Source organism: Athene noctua, chromosome Z, assembly GCF_965140245.1.
Source record: "Athene noctua chromosome Z, bAthNoc1.hap1.1, whole genome shotgun sequence".
NCBI classification, from domain to species: domain Eukaryota; kingdom Metazoa; phylum Chordata; class Aves; order Strigiformes; family Strigidae; genus Athene; species Athene noctua.
The window spans coordinates 83,717,479-83,736,986 of NC_134077.1; the positions used below are offsets into that span (position 1 = coordinate 83,717,479).

At 44.5% G+C, this 19,508-nt stretch overlaps 2 protein-coding genes across 5 annotated transcripts in view; one reads left to right on the forward strand and one right to left on the reverse strand.

The window, feature by feature from the left end:
• The first annotated feature begins 7,988 nt into the window (after positions 1-7,988).
• Positions 7,989-15,427, forward strand: ZCCHC9 (zinc finger CCHC-type containing 9). 3 transcript variants are annotated; one of them, XM_074932922.1, is made up of 6 exons: positions 7,989-8,054; positions 8,336-8,700; positions 9,853-10,003; positions 10,277-10,369; positions 11,464-11,532; positions 13,679-15,427. In XM_074932922.1, exons 2-6 carry the CDS (start codon positions 8,356-8,358, stop codon positions 13,792-13,794), a joined length of 774 nt encoding a protein of 257 aa, XP_074789023.1. In that variant the 5' UTR covers positions 7,989-8,054; positions 8,336-8,355; the 3' UTR covers positions 13,795-15,427. The 3 variants fall into 3 exon arrangements, with proteins under 3 accessions (XP_074789023.1, XP_074789022.1, XP_074789024.1); XM_074932921.1 differs by having other exon boundaries at positions 8,050-8,133; XM_074932923.1 differs by lacking the exon at positions 7,989-8,054 and adding an exon at positions 8,163-8,185.
• A 2,703-nt stretch (positions 15,428-18,130) lies between these two features.
• The window catches only part of ACOT12 (acyl-CoA thioesterase 12), a 32,313-nt gene continuing 30,935 nt past the window's right edge, over positions 18,131-19,508 (reverse strand). For both annotated transcript variants that reach the window (XM_074932918.1, XM_074932919.1), the window contains exon 15: positions 18,131-18,938. In XM_074932918.1, coding sequence (XP_074789019.1) covers positions 18,804-18,938 — 135 coding nt within the window. In that variant the 3' untranslated portion in view covers positions 18,131-18,803. The remainder of the gene's footprint in view (positions 18,939-19,508) is intronic.

Here is a 19,508-nt window from a genome sequence, read left to right on the forward strand (position 1 = left end):
AGTGATCGGGACTGAAGCCCAGCTCCTCCTGGCACCCTGACTGCCAGTGCAGGGCTGGATGTTCAGAGGGAGTGTCCCCTCTACACACCATGCAGCTGATGCCACAGGGAGTGAATGAGTTGCACTGATCACAGTATAGGCTCAGACAGGGAGACCCAGACATCTGGGAATAACGGGGGTGATCACAAACTGACCAGAAGACAAAGATTTTAGAATGGTGCCAGAGGAAGAGGTGATGTGTGCTGAAGAGGCCCCACCATATAATAAACTACTGGATAACGAGAAGCGATGTGCCCTGTTTACTGACGGGTCCTGTCGCATTGTGGGAAAACACTGAAGGTGGAAGGCAGCTGCATGGAGCTCCACACAACTGGTTGCTGAAGCTGGTGAAGGAGAAGGAGAATTGAGTCGGTTCACCAAGGTGAAAGCCATCCAGCTGGCCTTGGATATCACTGAGCGAGAAAAGTGGTCAGTGCTCTACCTCTGTACTGACTCACGGATGGTGGCAAATGTGCTGTGGGGGTGGTTACACCAGTGGAAACGGAGCAACTGGCAGTGTAGAGGCAAACCCGTCTGGGCTGCTGAATTATGGCAAGATATTGCTGCTTGGGTAGAGAATCTGGCTGTGAAAGTACTCCATGTAAACGCTCATGTACCCAAGAGCTGGGCCACTGAAGAACATCAGAACAGCCAACGGGTGGATCAGGCTGCCAAGATCAAGGTGTCTCATGTAGATCTGGACTGGCAACATAAGGGTGAACAATTTATGGCTCGCTGGGCCCATGACTCCTCAGGCCATCAGGGCAGAGATGGAACATACAGATGGGCTCGTGACCGAGGGGTGGACTTAACAATGGATGCTCTTGCACAGGTAATCTATAAATGTGAGACATGTTACGATCAAGCAAGCCAAATGGTTAAAGCCCATTTGGTATGGAGGATGGTCAAAATATAAATATGGGGAAGCCTGGCAGATTGATTATATCATGCTCCCACAAACTCAGCACGGCATACACTATGTGCTTACAAGGGTGGAAGCAGCCATCAGATGGCTGGAAACATATTCCATACCCCATGCCACTGCCTGGAACATCATTTTAGGCCTTGAGAAGTCTTGTGGTGGCATGGCACGCCAGAAAGAACTGAGTCAGATAATGGGACTCATTTTTGAAATAATCTCATAGACACTTGAGTCAAAGAACATGGTATTGAGTGCACATATCACGTCTTCTATCATGCACCAGCCTCTGGGAAGATTAAGTGATTCAGTGGGTTGCTAAAAACTACACTGAGAGCAATGGGTGGTGGAACTTTCAAACATCAAAATAAAGTTAGCTAAAGCCACTATCATCATCCATCAAAAGCCTATCCATCACTAGAGAGCTGAATGTTAACTGTTTGTACAGAAAAACAGCAAAACAGTGGAGGATTTACTGTAACACTGCTTTTTTTCCTAAGCAACATAACACAATGTGCACTATAGCACCATCAGAGTGGTTAGACTGGCCGGAGAGGTCACTACAGATTGGAAATTGGCCAATGTGACACCCATCTATAAGAAGGGTCAGAAGGATGATCCAGGAAATTACAAGCCTGTCAGCTTGACTTCGGTGCCCGGGAAGCTGATGGAGCAGCTCACCCTGAGTACCATCACACAACACATGAGGGACAACCAGATGCTCAGGCCCAGTCAGCGTGGGGTTATGAAAGGCAGGTCCTGCCTGACAAACCTGATCTCCTTCTACGACAGGGCGACCTGCTTATTGGATGAGGGAAAGGCTGTGGATGTTGTTTACCTTGGCTTTAGTAAGGCTTTTGACAACATTTCCCACAGCATTCTCCTGGTGAAACTGGCTGCTCGAGGCTTGGATGGGCATACGCCTCGCTGGGTAAAAACTGTCTGGACGGACGGGCCCAGAGAGTTGTGGTGAATGGAGTTAAATCCCGCTGGCGGCCGGTCACGAGTGGTGTCCCCCAGGGCTGGGTGTTGGGGCCACTCCTGTTTAACATCTTTATTGATGATCCAGACGAGGGGATCGAGTGCACCCTCGGTCAGTTTGCAGGTGACACCCAGTTGGGTGGGAGTGTTGATCTGCTCGAGGGCAGGGAGGCTCTGCAGAGAGACCTGGACAGGCTGGAGCCATGGGCTGAGCCCAACTGGGGGAGTTTCACTGAGGGCAAATGCCGGGGGCTGCCCTTGGACCACAACAACCCCCAGCAGCGCTACAGGCTTGGGGAGGAGTGGCTGGAGAGCTGCCAGTCAGAGAGGGGCCTGGGGGGTGATTGACAGCCGGCTGAACAGGAGCCAGCAGTGTGCCCAGGGGGCCAAGAAGGCCAATGGCATCTTGGTTTGTGTCAGCACTAGCGTGGCCAGCAGGGACAGGGAAGGGATCTGACCCCTGGGCTCGGCACTGGTGAGGCCGCCCCTCGATTCCTGGGTTCAGTTTTGGGCCCCTCACTCCTAAAAGGACATTGAATGACTCGAGCGTGTCCAGAGAAGGGCAACGGAGCTGGTGCAGGGTCTGGAGCACAGGTCTGCTGGGGAGCGGCTGAGGGAACTGGGGGGTTTAGTCTGGAGAAGAGGAGGCTGAGGGGAGACCTCATCGCCCTCTACAGCTGCCTGAAAGGAGGGTGCAGAGAGGGGGGATGAGTCTCTTTAACCAAGTAATAAGCGATAGGACAAGAGGAATGGCCTCAAGTTGCACCAGGGAAGGTCTAGGCTAGATATTATGAAGCATTTATTTCCAGAAGGGGTTGTTGGGAGTTGGAATGGGCTGCCCAGGGAGGTGGTGGAGTCCCCATCCCTGGAGGGGTTTAAGAGTCGGGTCGACATAGCGCTGAGGGATCTGGTGTAGTTGGGAACTGTCACTGTTGGGTTGATGGTTGCACTGGATGATCTTCAAGGTCCTTTCCAACCTAGACGATTCTGTGATACTGAGGTATCTTTGAATTTTGGCTTTATTTGACACACTGGTGTTCACATAACTCATGGAAAGAGCAAACAAAATTCATGCCTCACTAGGGGGGTCCCCTGTAATGAAGTCTTTGGTAAGGTGGGAGTACATGCATGGAACTGATTTATTTTCTGAAGCCTGATTTAAAAGCTTAAGACATAAGCCTGTAGCTATGACAGTTGTAATTGATTTCATTTGTTGCATCTAACACCTAAAATCACTCACTGTCCTACAAAACCCGACTAGACAGACTTCCAAAGTTCATGAAACGTCACTCTTACAAGACTAATGCATACCTGAACAGACCTGATGTAAGTTTTCTCTGGAAATATCAAAAAAGGGAGTAGATAACATGGGGAATGACTTACAGCTAATATTTATATGCAGAATTACTTTACTAGTAAGATTTGTTTGAATGCAATTTAAGACCTGCCAAAGTAATTAATGTTCATCTTTCTACTCTAATGCCTTTTACAGCTTACTTTCAGCTTAAAGGCTTAATTAAAAGATTAAAGACTTTAAACAGCCATTTCTTTTTCTTGCAAATATGCCTGAAGACATGGCATAACCGAAGTACACTACATTAGTAAAGAAGTCCTACCAAGTCAGGTCTTTCAAGGGGCTACAAACATACAATCATCTTTTGCACATCACATTGTTGCTGACTGATATCACATTTTTAATTCACTCCGTATAAATTATTATAGAAGAAAATTGGGCTCCTAATGAGAAATACCAGCTATATTACAAAACTAAGTTTATCAGTAAAGAAGGGTAATGAACATATTTTGTTCACCTACCTATTTTTCTGGGAACTCAGGTAGATCCAAGAGTTTCCTAGACAAAGGGGAAAAAAAGTTGATTAATGATGTCAGTCATTTTTAGTTCATTCTGTGCAAATGTGTATGCACAGGAGGGAGGGGGAGAGAAACAGGCCACCATCCCACCTCCTCAGAGCTCGCTCTGCTTCTCCCCCACAGGGCATCCCACTCGAGTTGTTTGAGACGTCCTCTTTACCAACAGTTTCTTGTTTATGAATAGTTTGTGACACCACATCTTCCAAATTTTCATTTTGATATAGAAATAGTAAATAGCAGTGTTTCTTTGCAGTGTACTGTAACTAAATAGAATAAGTGACCACAGATTAACCTTTAAAGACTTCAGTTGAATCCAGGCACTTAAGCACTTGCCTAAATATAAACCTTTAAATATGAGAGTTGATCCAGCAATATATGTGAGTTGATTGAGCAACATTCAAGCACTTGTCAAATATGCTAAAAAATTAGAATTCTTCAAAAGCAACACAACCTGGAAATAATATAGGGTGATGGTCAGCTGAGCAGGTTTACTGAAGGTGATGCAGCCTTGGCTGTAGCAAGTAAAATCCATAAATGCAGTATATGTAATCATTTAACATAGACAAGAAAGCCAAAAAAAAGATCAGTAATCTGTCAGTTTATGGTGAATCATCTAAAGGGAATCCCTGTACAGAAGCCCTCAGAATACTGCAGATATAAAAGAATTTAAGCAGCAAATGGCCTTACTTTTCCCTTTCTCTCCCCAAGCTTAAATCAAAATTATACCAACCAAGAAAATGTCATCCTGACACTCTGGCAAGTAGTAACTATGCAAACAACACAGGCAAAAAAGAGTGAACGCAGACACCATCAGTCACATGTACATACAATGAAAGTCACTGGTACATCTTCAGTAGATAAAACTTCCTTTTTTGGGGTTTGAAGTTTATTAATATTATCAACTAGAACAAATCCAAAGCTACCTGTCAAACTTTGTAAAGAACTTGACACTGTGACACATTCAGCTTCATGGCTGTGCCTGTATCAAATACCAGACTATGGGAGATGTCTTTATATTCTTTTTCTAATTTACTACAGTCCTTCTTTGGGCCCCAAAAATGCACCTGCATCATCTCCATTTTGTAAAGGAGCTGCAGCACAGCTGTGAATCCCGGGGTTTGCAGGCAAAATATTTTTCCCTTGGTATTTCTTCATGATTTCTTATTACTGCATCCTTCTTGTCCTTTTGCATTTTTCACTCTTCTAAACCTAAATCACAGGCCCTGTCCAGCATTTAACCACTGTAATTTTTTGTGTCAGCCCACCTTCCCAAGACATGCTTCTTTCAGATCTACCATTGAGATCTAAGAGGACAACTCCCATGAACATGAATGACAAGTCAGGCCTTGAATTATGCTACTGGATACAATAACAGGTGAATCAAAGAAAAAATAAAAGCATCTTTGAAGGAGAAAGAATCGCACATGCTCCTCTTTGTCTGATTATTAACATCAAATGATTCAAATCACGATATTCCAGGAGATTTCATCACAAGTTACCAGAGTTGCTATAGGATCCACTGGTCCAGACTTTCAATTCTGTTGTCTCAAATCTCCAAAGCATTTTATGTATGTGATGGAACTATGAAGGAAGTCTCGTAAGAGAGATATTAGACAGTGCTGCCACAAACACTGTGCTGTGGACAGGCAATTTGCTTTCTCTTAGTAAAATATGAAAAAAAGGCAATAAAATTTGGATGACTGCTGTCTTGCTCATTTTTCACCTGCTGCCTCTGTACAGAAGAGCTCCCAGGCAACAAATATCAAGTTGTAACAAACCTAAACCAGTGCAAATTTTAACAAGCATGGTCACTATCAAAAAACTGACATTTGGAGGGGAAATGCTGTCTTACTGATTTAGCAGAAAAGTGTTAAACAGTGTTTTCCACTGCCTGCAAACCTCGTCAGTGATCCTAAGGGCCACCAACCCTGCGTAGACACACACACACATAAAATTTCAGACTGAAAAAGAAAGACGATACATTTAATACTTCATAAGAACAGAACGCAAAGCAAGTGCCTTCTCATTGGTCTTGCTTATGTTGGTCTTCATCTTTTCTCTACACCCATTTCCATGTCCAGCACAGCAGTGGATGACCTGTCTGTTGTGAGCTCAGGAAGGAGGAAAGAGGAAGCTGCAGCCAAACAAAAACCTGCACAGAAGTGAAACCAGTGAGCAGCCTGCATTCACCGAGAGGCATGCTGCTGTCTCCACTCAGTCAAAATAAGCTGTTAGACAGACGGACATACATACACGGATGTAACTAAATGTATGTGTGCGCGTATTTTTGCTTGACAAGTAAATCGGTCCTCGCCCACTGTAATACATAAAATTAATCTGGCCATGCATGCTACACACAGATTAGCAGACACTTCATCCCAGGGCTTTAAAAAATCCCACCATTTAAAAACTTTCTAACACATCTATACACACCTATTCATAAACCACCACCTAATATATACATAGCATACCTATGCCTGAAATATGTGTGATGCCCATGGGATCTTTGATTGCCTTTATCTTCCCTACCCTTGGGTTTCCAGCTGCCCTTTCTGGCTGTGCGAAACAGCTTTGGCTCTGATTTTGAATCTGCAGGCTCGCGGGCAGCACGTTGCAGGAACAACTGGGACTTCATGCTGTGCTTGAGCTGTAATATCGACAAATTAGTTATTTTTAATTATTTTTAATGATTATTTATGATTTTATGTCTTAGCATATTAACAGTGACTCTTAAATCACATTCATTAATTACTTTTACCTATTATTCTTAAATCTGTCCTTGTTCTTGCTGGCAGTGATGCAGTTTAAGAGCAAGATCAACGCATGCTTTGTGCACACCTCCCTCTAGCGGACGGAAAGCCCGGGAAGATCACCAAAGAACAGCAAGGCAGTGTCTCTATCTAGGGAGACGCAAATACTAAGGATAACTAATGAAGAAGGAATGGTGCCCAGCTGTCCTTATAACATCAGCTCAAGATTACCCGGGAAGTAATGGACATTTAGTAAAATGCTAAAAATACCAGAAACAGAAGACTGATTTGAGAAAAAAGTCTTACTGGATTTATAAAAATTTATTTAATTGCTAAGCAGGAGCCTCTAACATTATAGTCCTGGAGATTTATTTTGTGAGCCTTCAGGGAGTGGTTTGGAGAGAACAGAATGTGTCATAAATTATATCTCAAAAAGCTATCCTCCTTGAGAAAGCCTGCTGTAAATTTTTCATCTTTAGGTTTGGATCAGCTTCACTATTGCACCATGTGGGTAGGGACCACTTTGGTGACGCAGCATTGCTCTTGGTGAAAGATAAACCCCACTTAAATAAGACTGACTTTTCTGGACAATATGACCATTTGAACTGGTGTAACTGCACCAGCAATTCTCCCCATCTGTGAAAAGCAGCCAAGCAGGCCCCAGCCTCTGCAGCCTCCCCTTCCTTGCTATCTCTGTGGCACCCCTGCAACGTCACCCTGTGCTGTGACTGGGGCACGGCACGGCACGTTGCTCCCCTACACTGGGATGCAGGAACTCAGCAGGCACGAGCTGCTGTGCCCATTCACCCACTCCACCTTGAAGGCTGCTGGCAGCAGGGAGAAAGGTCCTTGCACACGGACAGCAGCTCCTGCCACCCCTTTGATCCCCCAACTCCTCTGGCTGCTGCCAGGAAGGCACAGGGTGCCTGCAAACTGCTACGTCCCACAGCCCTTCTATCCCTGCAGTAACGAAGCTAAAAGTCTGGAAGAGGGTTAGTCGTTTCGAAGTGCCTTCACAAACCGCCAAGGCACGCTGCGTCAAGGGGCGCATCCCTTCAATGAGGCCATATAGAGAACAGCCCTACACACGTTACTGTTGGCTGGCAGGCGGGAACACCGCGGTTAAGCAGCAGGAGCACATCATGACCCCACGGGCGGCCTCTGAGTGCGGCAGAGAACCGCTCCGGGGGGGCAGCGACGCCGATGGACCGGTCCCCCCAGGAGGCGCTTGCGGCCTCCTGCCCGCGTTCGCGGCGGGGCGGGGCGGGCCCGGCGGTGACACCTCCACCGCGCTCCTGAGGGGGCGCGTCCCCGCCGCGCTGCCCGCGCCCCCGCGTCCCGCCCACAACATGGCGGCCGGGCGGACCCGGAGCGGACGGAAGTGACGTCGTCTCCCTGCTGGCCTGCCCGCCCCATTGGCTGCTGCTTCACTTCCGGCGCGCGGCGGGCCGGGCCGCTCTGTGAGGGCATCTCTACTGCCTCGGCGGACTCGGGTGAGCGGCGTCTCGGCGGGCCCCTCCGGCTCGGCCCCGCCGGCGGCCTCCCCCTCTGGAGACGGGCCGCGGGGGCTCGGTGAGCCGCCCCGGCAGCGCCGCCGTCCTGGGAGGCGGGCGAGGGGCCGGGGGTGAGGGAGGGCGAGCGCCAGCGGGCGGAGCGGGGGGCGTCTCAAGGGTGCACAGGGGTCGGCCGCCTGAGGGAGCGCAGGCCGCGCTGCGCTCCCCCGCGGGCTAGGGGCTCTGCGGGCCCCCCTGTTCACCTGTGGGTCTCTGTTCAGGAGCTGTCCGCGCCGCTGCCATGACCCGATGGGCTCGCCGAAACGGCGCTGCCGGCGCGAAGGCGCTGGATGCGACCCCCTGGGAGGAGATGGCGAGCGGCCCCTGGGGGCGGGAGGGCCGCTCAGGCCCTCTCTCCCTGAAGAAGGAGCAAGAGAAGAGGAAGAAGAAGAACAAAAAGAAGAAAGAATATCTGAACGAGGACGTCAACGGGTTTGCGGCGTACCTGCGGCAGAGCTCGCGGGGTGGCGAGGTGGCCGAAGCAGACAGCGCGGCGTTGGAGAAGGAGGTCGCGGTGGCCTTGAGGAAGGACAAGCGGCGGGAGAATAGGAGGCTGAAGAGACAAGAAGTGAAGAAAAATGCCATGGTGAGTTTTCCCTTGAGTCGTGGGTGTTTCCCTGTCACTGGTAACTTGTTTAAAAACTTGGGAAAAGCTGCGTGGGGAAAACGCATATTCCTTGTTCCTTATTCTCTGCTGATGCTGTCAGGGGGTGGTTCAGTGAGGAGACCGAGTGCTGTAACTCGTGGAAGGGTAGCGTGTGCTAAGTGACACTTCAGGTTAATAAAGTGAACTTGAATGGTTCAACTTTGAAGCAAACAATGAATTTCCCCCTAAGTCTTAGCCTTTAATACAGCTCTTCATGTTCAACACTGTTCGTGCTACCCTTTGGTAAATTCTCAGCCCCTCTTGGCTCCTAGGTGAAACTAATTCAGTGCATTTCTATATGTAATTCATTACTACAATGTTCCTGCTGTTTTGGGGCCTCTTTTGGCACTGTCTTCAGCTTGAGAATTGGAGTGAGACCTCCATCAGACTTTAGTAAGGCTATAAAAGAAGTTATCCCAGCACAGACTTACACATTCAGCATAGATTCATGCTGAATGTAATCTGGGAACATAGTAAAGAGAGTTACTACTAATTAATCTGAGATATCGAAGTTCTTTATGAGTAAATTATAGGACTGGTGCAACATTGCTTATATTTGCCTAAGCACTTACCGCAGTAGTGCTTTAGGAGCTTGTGAACTATGTTATCGTTCAAATCGAGTATCTTTACTCATCCAGGGCACTCAGTTGTCAATGAGTGAACACCCTGTACAGTGCATTGTTGGTAAAAGGAGAAAAGAACCATAATAATATGACTTAATGGCACAGACCACTAACAGTTATTTTGTGACAGGGTACAGTGTCTCTTGTCTAGCTATTTTTCCCTGAGGAGAAAATCCCTTGATATGTTTGGCTTCTGAGATTCTGGAAGGCCTTATTAGACTGTGATTTTCAGGTCTTTGAGTGCAATTCACAGAATCTTGTCTTTTTATAGTAACCTTAAATCTCAACAGTAGAAATACATATAGTACCCTCAGGGTTTCAGTCAAGAGAAATAGTGGTCTAGTAAAAGTCTAGGGGAAAATCAGGTAATAGGAGTGAGTGAATTCTTCAGTAATGTCACTTTTATAAGTGATATGTGTTTTGCTAAGTGTCTATGAAAATGCATATAACACAATTTTTATTTTCAAAGGTATGTTTCCACTGTAGAGAACCTGGCCACGGTGTTGCTGATTGCCCTGCAGTACTTGAAAGTCAAGATATGGGTACAGGAATCTGTTACCGGTGCGGATCCACAGAACATGACATCAGCAAATGCAAAGCAAAAATAGATCCAGCGGTTGGTATGTCTCAGAAATTTGTATTTTGAGATGCTTTGGTCTGAGTTTTCTGACTACTGAAATATAAGCTTTGTGGTTTAGTAATTTAACTATTCTGAGGAGATAGGTTAATATGTTTAAAGGAATTCAATATTAGAACTACCTAACAGTGTAAGAGACAGTATAGTTTTTATAGTGTAATAGTGCAGTAAAATATTGTCTTTATGGTGTGTTCACAGTTGTCTATGACGTTAAAAAGTTTTTAACGTGGATCATAAACTCTATGGGATTTTTCAGGGGCATTTCCTTATGCGAAATGTTTCATCTGTGGTGAGATGGGTCATCTGTCAAGGTCATGTCCAGATAATCCCAAGGGATTGTATGCAGAAGGTGAGTGTACTGATTTACTAAAACCAAACCATATTTTTCATACTTACCTGATATGGAACAAAGTAACATTGCAAGTGAATGAGGATCTGACTGAAAGGAATTTCCAAATCTCTTTTGCTATTGGTAAAAGCAGATTAATTCTGGGGAATTCAGTGTTAATACCCCTGATTGCCCAGGGATTTCTGTTTTAATTGTAAGCTTAGTGTTAAACAAAATGATACGCAAAGTACAAGAACTTGATTGTGCTTACAGTATCAGGAGGCACACAAAGAAACAAAATCATAATAGGGTGCATGTATGTAAGTCCGTGTGTATTTAAATGAACATATACCAAAGTAAAAACATAGTCATATATAGCTTAAGACTTTGAGAGGTGTTCACATGAAACAAGGGCTTCACTAGAAAGAAGATGTGTTCGGTTTAAGTGACTTTAATGAGAAATGTGATCTAAGTTTGAAGACTGCACTTATGTTCTTCTCTGCCTGATTTCTCTGTTGGCACTGACAAACAGCATTCTGTCTCCCTGTACAAACTTGAAGGTCTGGCAAACTCAAAAGGGTGATCTTACAGCATGGTTTAATTGGTAGAAAAATCATTTTACTTTCAGTGTTTGGATTATGAGTAGAATTTGTATTTCATATCTCAGTACCTGCAGTTGGATTACCTGCCTCAGGAACTCCTATTAATTTCAGAATTTCATTTGAATATGAACTTCAGCAGATTTCAGCTTGTTTCTCAAAAAGTGAGCTTTACAACAAATCAGAAATACTCAGTGTGTGGTGACTGGAATTTGTAGTATGTGATGCTTTACAGCACAGTGTGATTGCAAACAGCTCTGTCAGACAGAGAGACAGAGGAGGCTGTGTTTGCAGGCTTCTAAGGCTGGCTGCATATCTGCTCCACAGTGTTATAAAATAGAATATTATTGTGCCAGGGAAGGCAGACCTGTCTGTAGGGACATTTCCTAATCTTACAGTTTGTCACCACAGTTAAGTAGAAGATTTTTCAAGATACACACAAGAGAAAGAGTTTGGGGTTTTTGTTGTGTTTGTGGTTTTTTTACCTGGATGAGTAACAACTGTCTCCCTTAACAGGTGGTGGGTGCAGACTTTGTGGCTCTGTGGAGCACTTCAGAAAAGACTGTCCAGAAAAACAGAACGCAGGTGAGATGCAGGGAGTGTACAGAGTGGAGTTTGAGTGCACAGTTGAGTAATGCTTATTTACTGCTTTGCCTGACTTTTGTCAGGAGAAAAAAAGCTTTGAGAAGAGAAGTTGCAAATAGTAAATGTGATCTTCCTTTGGGAGTGAGCCCTTATATTAAGGGGTACGTGGGGGAGGCATTAAGTTGCAATGGAAAACTTGAGCTTTCTGTTAAAAAATTATAGCTTGTGGGTTTCTGAAGATAACACGAGCTAATGTGTATTTATTAGCCAATATTTATGCTGCTGTTCACAACTTAGCAGCTGTAGGACAGAACTGGTTTCTTCTTTTGATTCTGATTTCTGTGTGAAGTAGTGGAACTGGATGTAATGTCAGTTGCAGGGTGATGGTGCTGGCAGCTTGCAAAAAGCTCCATGTGCAGGCAAGTGTTCAAGTCATCCAAGACAGCAGAGAAAGAGGAGACGGGAGGTTTGTCCAGGGGGACTCACCAGATAATCTGCTTACTTACGTGTGCTTCAGTTATCTTTGTGGGTGGAAAAATTAAATTATATACAAAAAAAACCTGTGCTAAGGAATGCAAAAAGCATCAAACAAGGGTTTGAAGAATGATTCTGTTACTGAAGTGTGACATTTTGGTGCATTTTTCTACTTTGTTTGCCTGGCTTATACAACTTAAATTCCACTGAAGTGGCATATATTATTATGTAAGAAATAGGCAGTAGAGGCCTATACTTTAGCCGTTTTGTGTATCTGATCTTAACATATATGATGTTGTTGTATGCAAGAGCATATGTAACATTCCAGACGTGCTGCTTTGCTAGCTTAGAACAAGTGAGAGTGATTCTTAACTGGTATGACAGAAGTTTCTGGTATGAAAAGACTTTAAAATTTCCCTGGACTCATCCTCTGTGGCCGATTGTTGGGCAGTGCCCACTCAGCTGCTGAGTTGAAAGCCTGTAATGTACCCCTTTTGGGATTTCTGCACACTACTTTTATGGCAAACTACCTCTGTGTGGTTAACACTTTTTGTAAATCCAAAACCAGTACAGGTGCTGTAGGAGAAAGGAAACATTTGTAGGGAAGGGCACTGCTCAAAGCTGGGCTGGCTATTCCCAGGACACGTCAGCCTTCAGTTGTTAGGGCAGTCCAATGCAAGCCTTTCTGCTCTCTTGCAGTAGGGTTCTGAATTATATGTGAAGCAGAAATTGAATTTTTTCTGCCTTTTTTTGGAGAAGTTTTATGTCCATAATGAAGATTGACAACTGCTATTTGATTTCCCAAGGTACATCGACTTTATGCCGATGCTTCAAAACTAGTATTGCTGGTTACAAATAGTTGAAATAACTGGAACCGTGACACTGTTAGTAGGAATTGTAATACTCTTTGAATCAGTTTGCATCATGCAAAGTACTTTCAGACTACAGGAAGGTAGCTGATAGCTGTCAAAGAAGTTTAGGCACTACAGCTTGTTACCTCTTTAGGTTAGAGGTATTTGGTCTGCTTTAACATACAGAAGTTATTCCAGGTAAACATTGGTATATATGTGTGGTATTCTTGTTGTAATTTGATTTGTCGCTCTAAAAATTAGATTGTCATTCAGAAAAGAACTATCAGTTGATTAATGGTGTTTTCTCTGGGAAAGGGGTGTGAATCGGTCTAAGTTCATTTAAACAGCAAAAGAATGATGTTGACTGTATGCAGGGATGTAAGTTGAGAAGTGTAAATTTTGTTCTGTTGTGCCTCTTCAGGCTTAGTTTTCTCATCTGTGCAACAGAGGAGGTCTTTCCTGTATATCCAGAGATGCTTGACATATTCTGAATCTTCATCATAAGAGTTATTTGAACTTGTGGGAGAGCTAATATATCATCTGCATGCTCTCTGAATGTTTCTTTGGACAGACAAATAGGAAAAAACATGTAGCAGTGATTTCTGAACCTTGACAATCTGCATGGGGGAAGAAAAGGAGTTTACAAAACACAATTTAAAAAAAGTTGTGTCAGGAAAGTTGGTTTCAGAGGTACAACTAAACGCACAGATCTTTGGTGAATCAATGACAGGCCTTTGTGGGCCAAACCTTCCTCAAATGCAAAAGTCTGACCAAACAGTAATGCTTAGCCTTTCCATAATCTCTTGTCTCTCACTCTGCAGATCAGGTTACAGTTGGGCGATGGGCCACTGGAATGAGCGCAGATTATGAAGAAATTACAGAAACACCAAAGCTGCAAAAAACAAAAGTTAAAGTACCCAAAGTTGTTACTTTTTGAAGTCCTCTTGGTTCTAAACCACTGTGAGCCTGCACTGCTTCACTCCAGAGTAGTGACTCTGTGAAAGTGGATTGCTGGTTCCAGAAAATCAAGCAAACTGCTGCTGCTAAATTATTTCTGTTTTGGTCCCCCCTCACTTTTCCAGTTTGTTTCCCAGACTCACTCAGTTTACAGAAAAGCTGGGATCAACAGAAATGCAGCAAGTGGAAATTTTATTTTTATACGTCTCTGCTGAAGTACAGCATTCCCTCTCACTGCCAGCCCTCTGAAGAGGGAAACTGGCTATTTGTAACAGGGATCTGGTTGCAGTAACCAAACAGGGCATGTGCATTTTATCACGGGGGTTTATGACCACTGGATCTCGGTGGTTGGTATTGTTACCTTACAAGTGCTGCTTTTACTTGTCAGAGATGAACACAATCATGCTGATCTTATCAAGAGCATTTTTCTGTTTCTCTGTTTCATTCTTCTGTTTTCTAAAGAGTCTCACTGGGTTTTGGCTTGGTGTTGCCTTATCCTTTTAGGAAGAATTGGTTTTTTGCTCTAAGTGCCAACGTGAGCAGTCTTGTGGCAAAGTTATTTGGTATACTCTGTGGCCTGTAGTACTGGGGTTGCAATTCTTGCTGCTCATGGTAGGTCAGGTAAAATGTGTACATGCATTAATCTGATCGCTTGCGCATGTTTGAGTGTTTGTTCACTGATAGAAACAGAATCATGCCCTTCCTCTGATACCTGTAGTGAAATACACCTGAAAAGACTTGGAGAGCAAGTGAGCCACTTGCTTAGTTTCTTTACTTTTTTCAAGGAAAGTGCTTAAAAATCTTCATTGTTTCTATCCCTTGGTGAGTTGGGAGTAAGCTTTGCTTTGTCTTATGCATGCCTGCTTAATGGCAGACTGACTTACTTTAAAATGGAGACTGCAGCCTGAAAAACTACACCCTTAGAAAAAGTATCAAAACCGACTCAAAACGAAGTTCCTGCAACAGCTCTCCAAATACTGTGCATAGTACTCAGCCAGTGCAGCTGGTGGTGGTTGGCCTTCACTGTGGATCATCCCTCCTGAGGTGAGCCAGGAAGCTGGATGTCTCAAGCTCCTCTCACAGGCAGCGCCTTGTGCTGAGCACGCGCCCTGGCAGCGTTCCGGGGAGGAGCTGTGCTGTGTCCACGCTGTGCTCCCCGTGCTGCGCCACCTGGCGCGGACCTGTGTGCCGGCCACGTCGGGCTCCTCGCTCCTCTGCTGCGGCTCTGGTTGCCATCGGACGAGTACAGGACTTCAGTGCTCCAGAAATCTTAAATGTGCCTTCTAAACACTTCAGCTTGCCTCACGCAGTAATAAGTAACATTCCTTGAGGGAAAGCTGCAGAGTGGTAATGCTGTTGCTTCTAAAGCAGTCATTTACCCTTCCAATAAGTGCCCTAAGGATCCATATGTCAGCTGGGTGAGAACACGGAAGGAACATCAGAGCCCAGACTGGAGCTCAGGACTGGGTTTTGAGGTGCTTAGGACCAGCTACTGAAACTGTAGGGTTGGAACATAGTTTTGTTACAGCAGAAGTCAAGGACAGGAATTTAATTGTGTGGATATATTTTATATTTGTACATGTTAATTATTTTTAATAAAATGCTGCTAAAGAATGCAATAGTTGGAGCTCTTATTTTAGGGTTTCTGGTTCTGCTTTGGATACAAAGGCACATTAAGTTGACTAAGATGGGGCATGTGTATTCAGTTTATAATAACTGGAGCACACATTTAAATGGGGAAGAGGAGTGGATGTGACTGAAATCAAGGATTAATTACAGAGTTTTAATTAGGTTAAAGCTCAAAGCAGTATCACTTTATTGTGGACATTTTGCAACACATTTTTTCCGCCTTAAAAAGTGTTTCTATTATATGAATAAGTATATTGTTTAAAAAGCATCCGTTTAGATAATTTCCTGTCTTCAAAAACTCTCTGGTATTGTGCCATGTCCTTTTGCCCATAGGAACTTGAAGCCCTGCACAGTGGTACCGACAGTTCCCAGATAAGGGGTTGTTGTAGATGGTGTGGTGTGAGTTGTGGTTTCAGAGCACAGCCTCTCCTCCCGAGGAAATGGCTGCTGTGAGCCTGTGGCTAAAAGCCAGACGTGGTTGCCCAGTTGTGCTAATGCAGTCTGCGGCAGAAGCGTCCCTTTGACAGAACTGAGTTATGCAGTCATTCGGAGGAAAAGAGAATTCACGGTTCCCTTCCCACAGCTGATCAGTGTCCCTTCTGCTTGCTGAGAGGGACTGCTAAAACTGGGATGACTGAGAGGGCAGTTGTGGCAAAAGAAGTTCCACAAGCAGCAGTGGATTAATCTTTGTTCTTGAAATACTGGAGCTCAAGTGGGACATGCTGGTGTCCAGCTTGCACACCTGAACCCCTTCAGTCCTTGTCATGCTCCTCTGGGGGTCAGTGAGCCTTACGGCCCTCACTAGGTGAAACAACCTTGAGTTTTGTACCTGTTGCTTTGATCCATCTTGCACTAAAAAAACCCACTTGTTGGGTTTCTACACCTGACTACTGCTCTGTTCTCCCCTGAGAAGAAATAACGGCCTTCTTCAGACTTAGAAAATCGCAGGGTAGGGGCTCTGTAAGAATTTCAGTAGAAAGGCAGCAGCTGTTCCCAGGTAATCACATGTGCTTGCGTGGGACCCCCTCTTATCCTCTGCTTCAGTGACTGCTGAGAAAAAGATGGCGCTGAAATGCTTGTACTAAGCTCTAAAGCAGCTGCACAGGTTAGCAATTTTCAGTAACTTGCACAAAACTATTTGTTAAATGCACCCACTAATCTCTTTTCAGGTGATTTCACAAAGGTATGTGTAGTTGAAGAAAGCTGTTGGAAAAGCTATTTTAAAAGGTGCTGCATGTAAAGTTGCATTGTGTCCACAGATAAATTCAGAAGTTAGGCAAATAATTGAGTTTAAGGCAAAGTCTGTGCACCAGAAACCTTAATTTCCTTGTCTTAGAAGTTGCAGAGAGGTTGGTAAAATACAATCCTTGGTCTATGTTAAAAAGACTCTCCCCCCAGGCCAAAGGCATCTGGTGGCTGCTTCTGGAGGTACTTTGTGATACAAGGGCCAAGGTCTCAGGTTTGGAGGCACAGGGCAGAACCTCTCATATGGGCCTGAGCTTGGCAGAATGCTAATATTTCAAAACTGCCAAAAAATGTTCTCCAGATAGCCCTTGCAGTAGCCACACTGAGCTCAGGGTGTAAGTGCCTCTAAAGGCAAGTTATAAATCGTGCTGCGTAGGAAGTCACCCAAACAGCTGGTAAGAAATGCTTGGTGCAGGCAGCGTTGGGACTCCTCGTCCCCAATGTGTAGTGCATGTATTTAGAGCTGAACATTAGGTGTCTCTGCTCACTAAAAATTGGGACTGCAGAGACTTACCTGCCCACCCCAGAGCTTGTCTGCCATCATCTGCACCCAGCAAGTGTGGGCAGGACTCGCAGAGCTGAGCCCCTGGGCCACAGAGGACGCCTGGACCCTTCTACTACCAGCTGAGCCGGGAGGAGGCAAGCAGGGCCTCAGAGGTTTTTGTGCCGGGAGGGGGCTGCCCTGTGGCTGCTGTCCTCAGCCCATAGGATGAGGTGTTGCACCTTACCCACGTGAGAAAAATGATCATCCAAAATCAGGATCTGGATCTATAATCTCTCCTCCAGAGCCGAAGACCAGGACCCGCTTTAGTTTTTTTATTTCTAGTGCAAAGGTATCCCTGTGTTGTGTGGCACGCTGAGGCCAGCCTTCACTAGGCATAGAAGGCAGCAGCTGATTCCACTGGTGCTTTGGTTCAAGGTCGTACCCAAACTAAACTAGTCTTGTTGAGGGGCCAGGTGATTCACGGTGCTGGTGTACCCACAGGGCTTCCAGGACTCCAGTTGGTGTCTCTTCTGCAGCACCTGGTAGACGTGCCATGTCCAAAATGTGCAGGCATGCTGTAACTATAAATCACTGATGAAAGCTTTGATTTGGTTATGGGTCAAATTGAAGATATTGTTTAAGTGGGAACTGGACCAGAGCCCTAGAGCTCTTGCTCTACCAAGGGTGAGACTACAGAAGATAAAATGCCACTGCTACAGTTCACAAGCTTTGATTCTCTTAACACCCCCGCATTCATGTTACAATCTGACTGCTGATGATCATACTTGTTTTCCTGAACAAGGCTCTTTTTAGCAAAAATAAGAGCAGAAAACATAGTAGACGCAGCACAATAAAACCTCTGAAACCATTCTCCCTTTTCATCTGTGAGGGAGCGGATCCAAGAGTCTTACTGTTCTGCATTTATTCAACACTAGCAAAACAGTCTTGCACAGAACTTGCCAGCAGGAGGTCATGGCGCTTTGCAAGAGGCCAACAGCCCCCATCATCAGTACAAAGCGGTCTTTCTGGAACATCTGATGCCACTTCAGAGATAACCCTAATAAAAGTTGCGATGGATTTGTATAACCTCAGAAACATAATTTATTGGAATTCACAGATAAACTACAAGCATTAACAATTAAAGCCCAAATATTAGCAAACACTAACTTATATGGGGTATAATCAAGTTATATGTAATGGCTGCACAAGGACTTAAGACAACCAGGTCAGAGCACTGGATAAGCTACTTAGCAGCCCCACTTCTCTGCAAATTACACAGGGCATTTACTGATTTAAGACTGACTGAATGCTATTACATTCAGAATAACATCAAAATAGTGAAATAGTCCTATGAGCTACAATTCTGCTGGGCCAAGTTCTGCCTCCATTCATTAATGCAATCAAGAGCAGTATCTGTCCCTTAGTCTTTGTAAAATTAAAAATTGGACCCTAAAGCCTAATCTTAATTTGACAGAAAATGTTTGTACTGGATGTTCTCAGGCTCAAGCCCAATACTGGCTACATGATCTACAGTAACTAACCTGCAGAAAAATGATCAACATGCATGCAGGAATTTAAACCAGTACTGCTTGAAAATTTTTAGAGGTCTCTTCAGAAATCTGTTTTTAACTTCAATACTTGCTGCCTTTCAGCTCCAAGAACTTTATACATTCCAAAGCAGTGTCTTCAATGGATTTTGATGAGCCAGTGAGATTTGCAGCTAAGTACGGCATAACACCTGATGTCACTTGATTGAAGTAACACACCTGTTTAAACAAAAATAAATGAAACAAAGAAGCCTATGGAATGCAATAGTTAGCAATTTTTTGCAGTCTAGATGAGTATCAAAGTTTTTATGGATGCTAATAGAAACACATAGTGCTTCTGAAACTGAAGACAATAATTAGCAAAATAGACATGCCTTTTTTGCAGTACTTTAATGATCTCGGTGTCCTCACTACTGACAGGTCCTCAAGCATCTGTAGGTAAATGTACACAGCAGTGCATCAAGAAACATTGTGTGTAAACTGTTAAATATATGTGCTTTATGAACAAAGCTGTTGCCTGAAGAAAGAATTCCAGCCATTGAGAGTGAATATTTTCAGAAATATATTTTCTTAAATGAAAAAGTTATAGCCTTCCCATGGGAAAAATCAAAAGGGGAAGACTGTCATTGATTCAGAGATGGGATTCATACTGCATAATTTCTGACATATGAACGTTTAATCATTTAATCTGAACTAATTCCTTGGATTTCTTCTGTAGTCAGTGAAGTGAGATGGACACCACCAGAGACCAGTTTAATGCGCACCTTCTAGAAGTGTGTTTTAGGATTG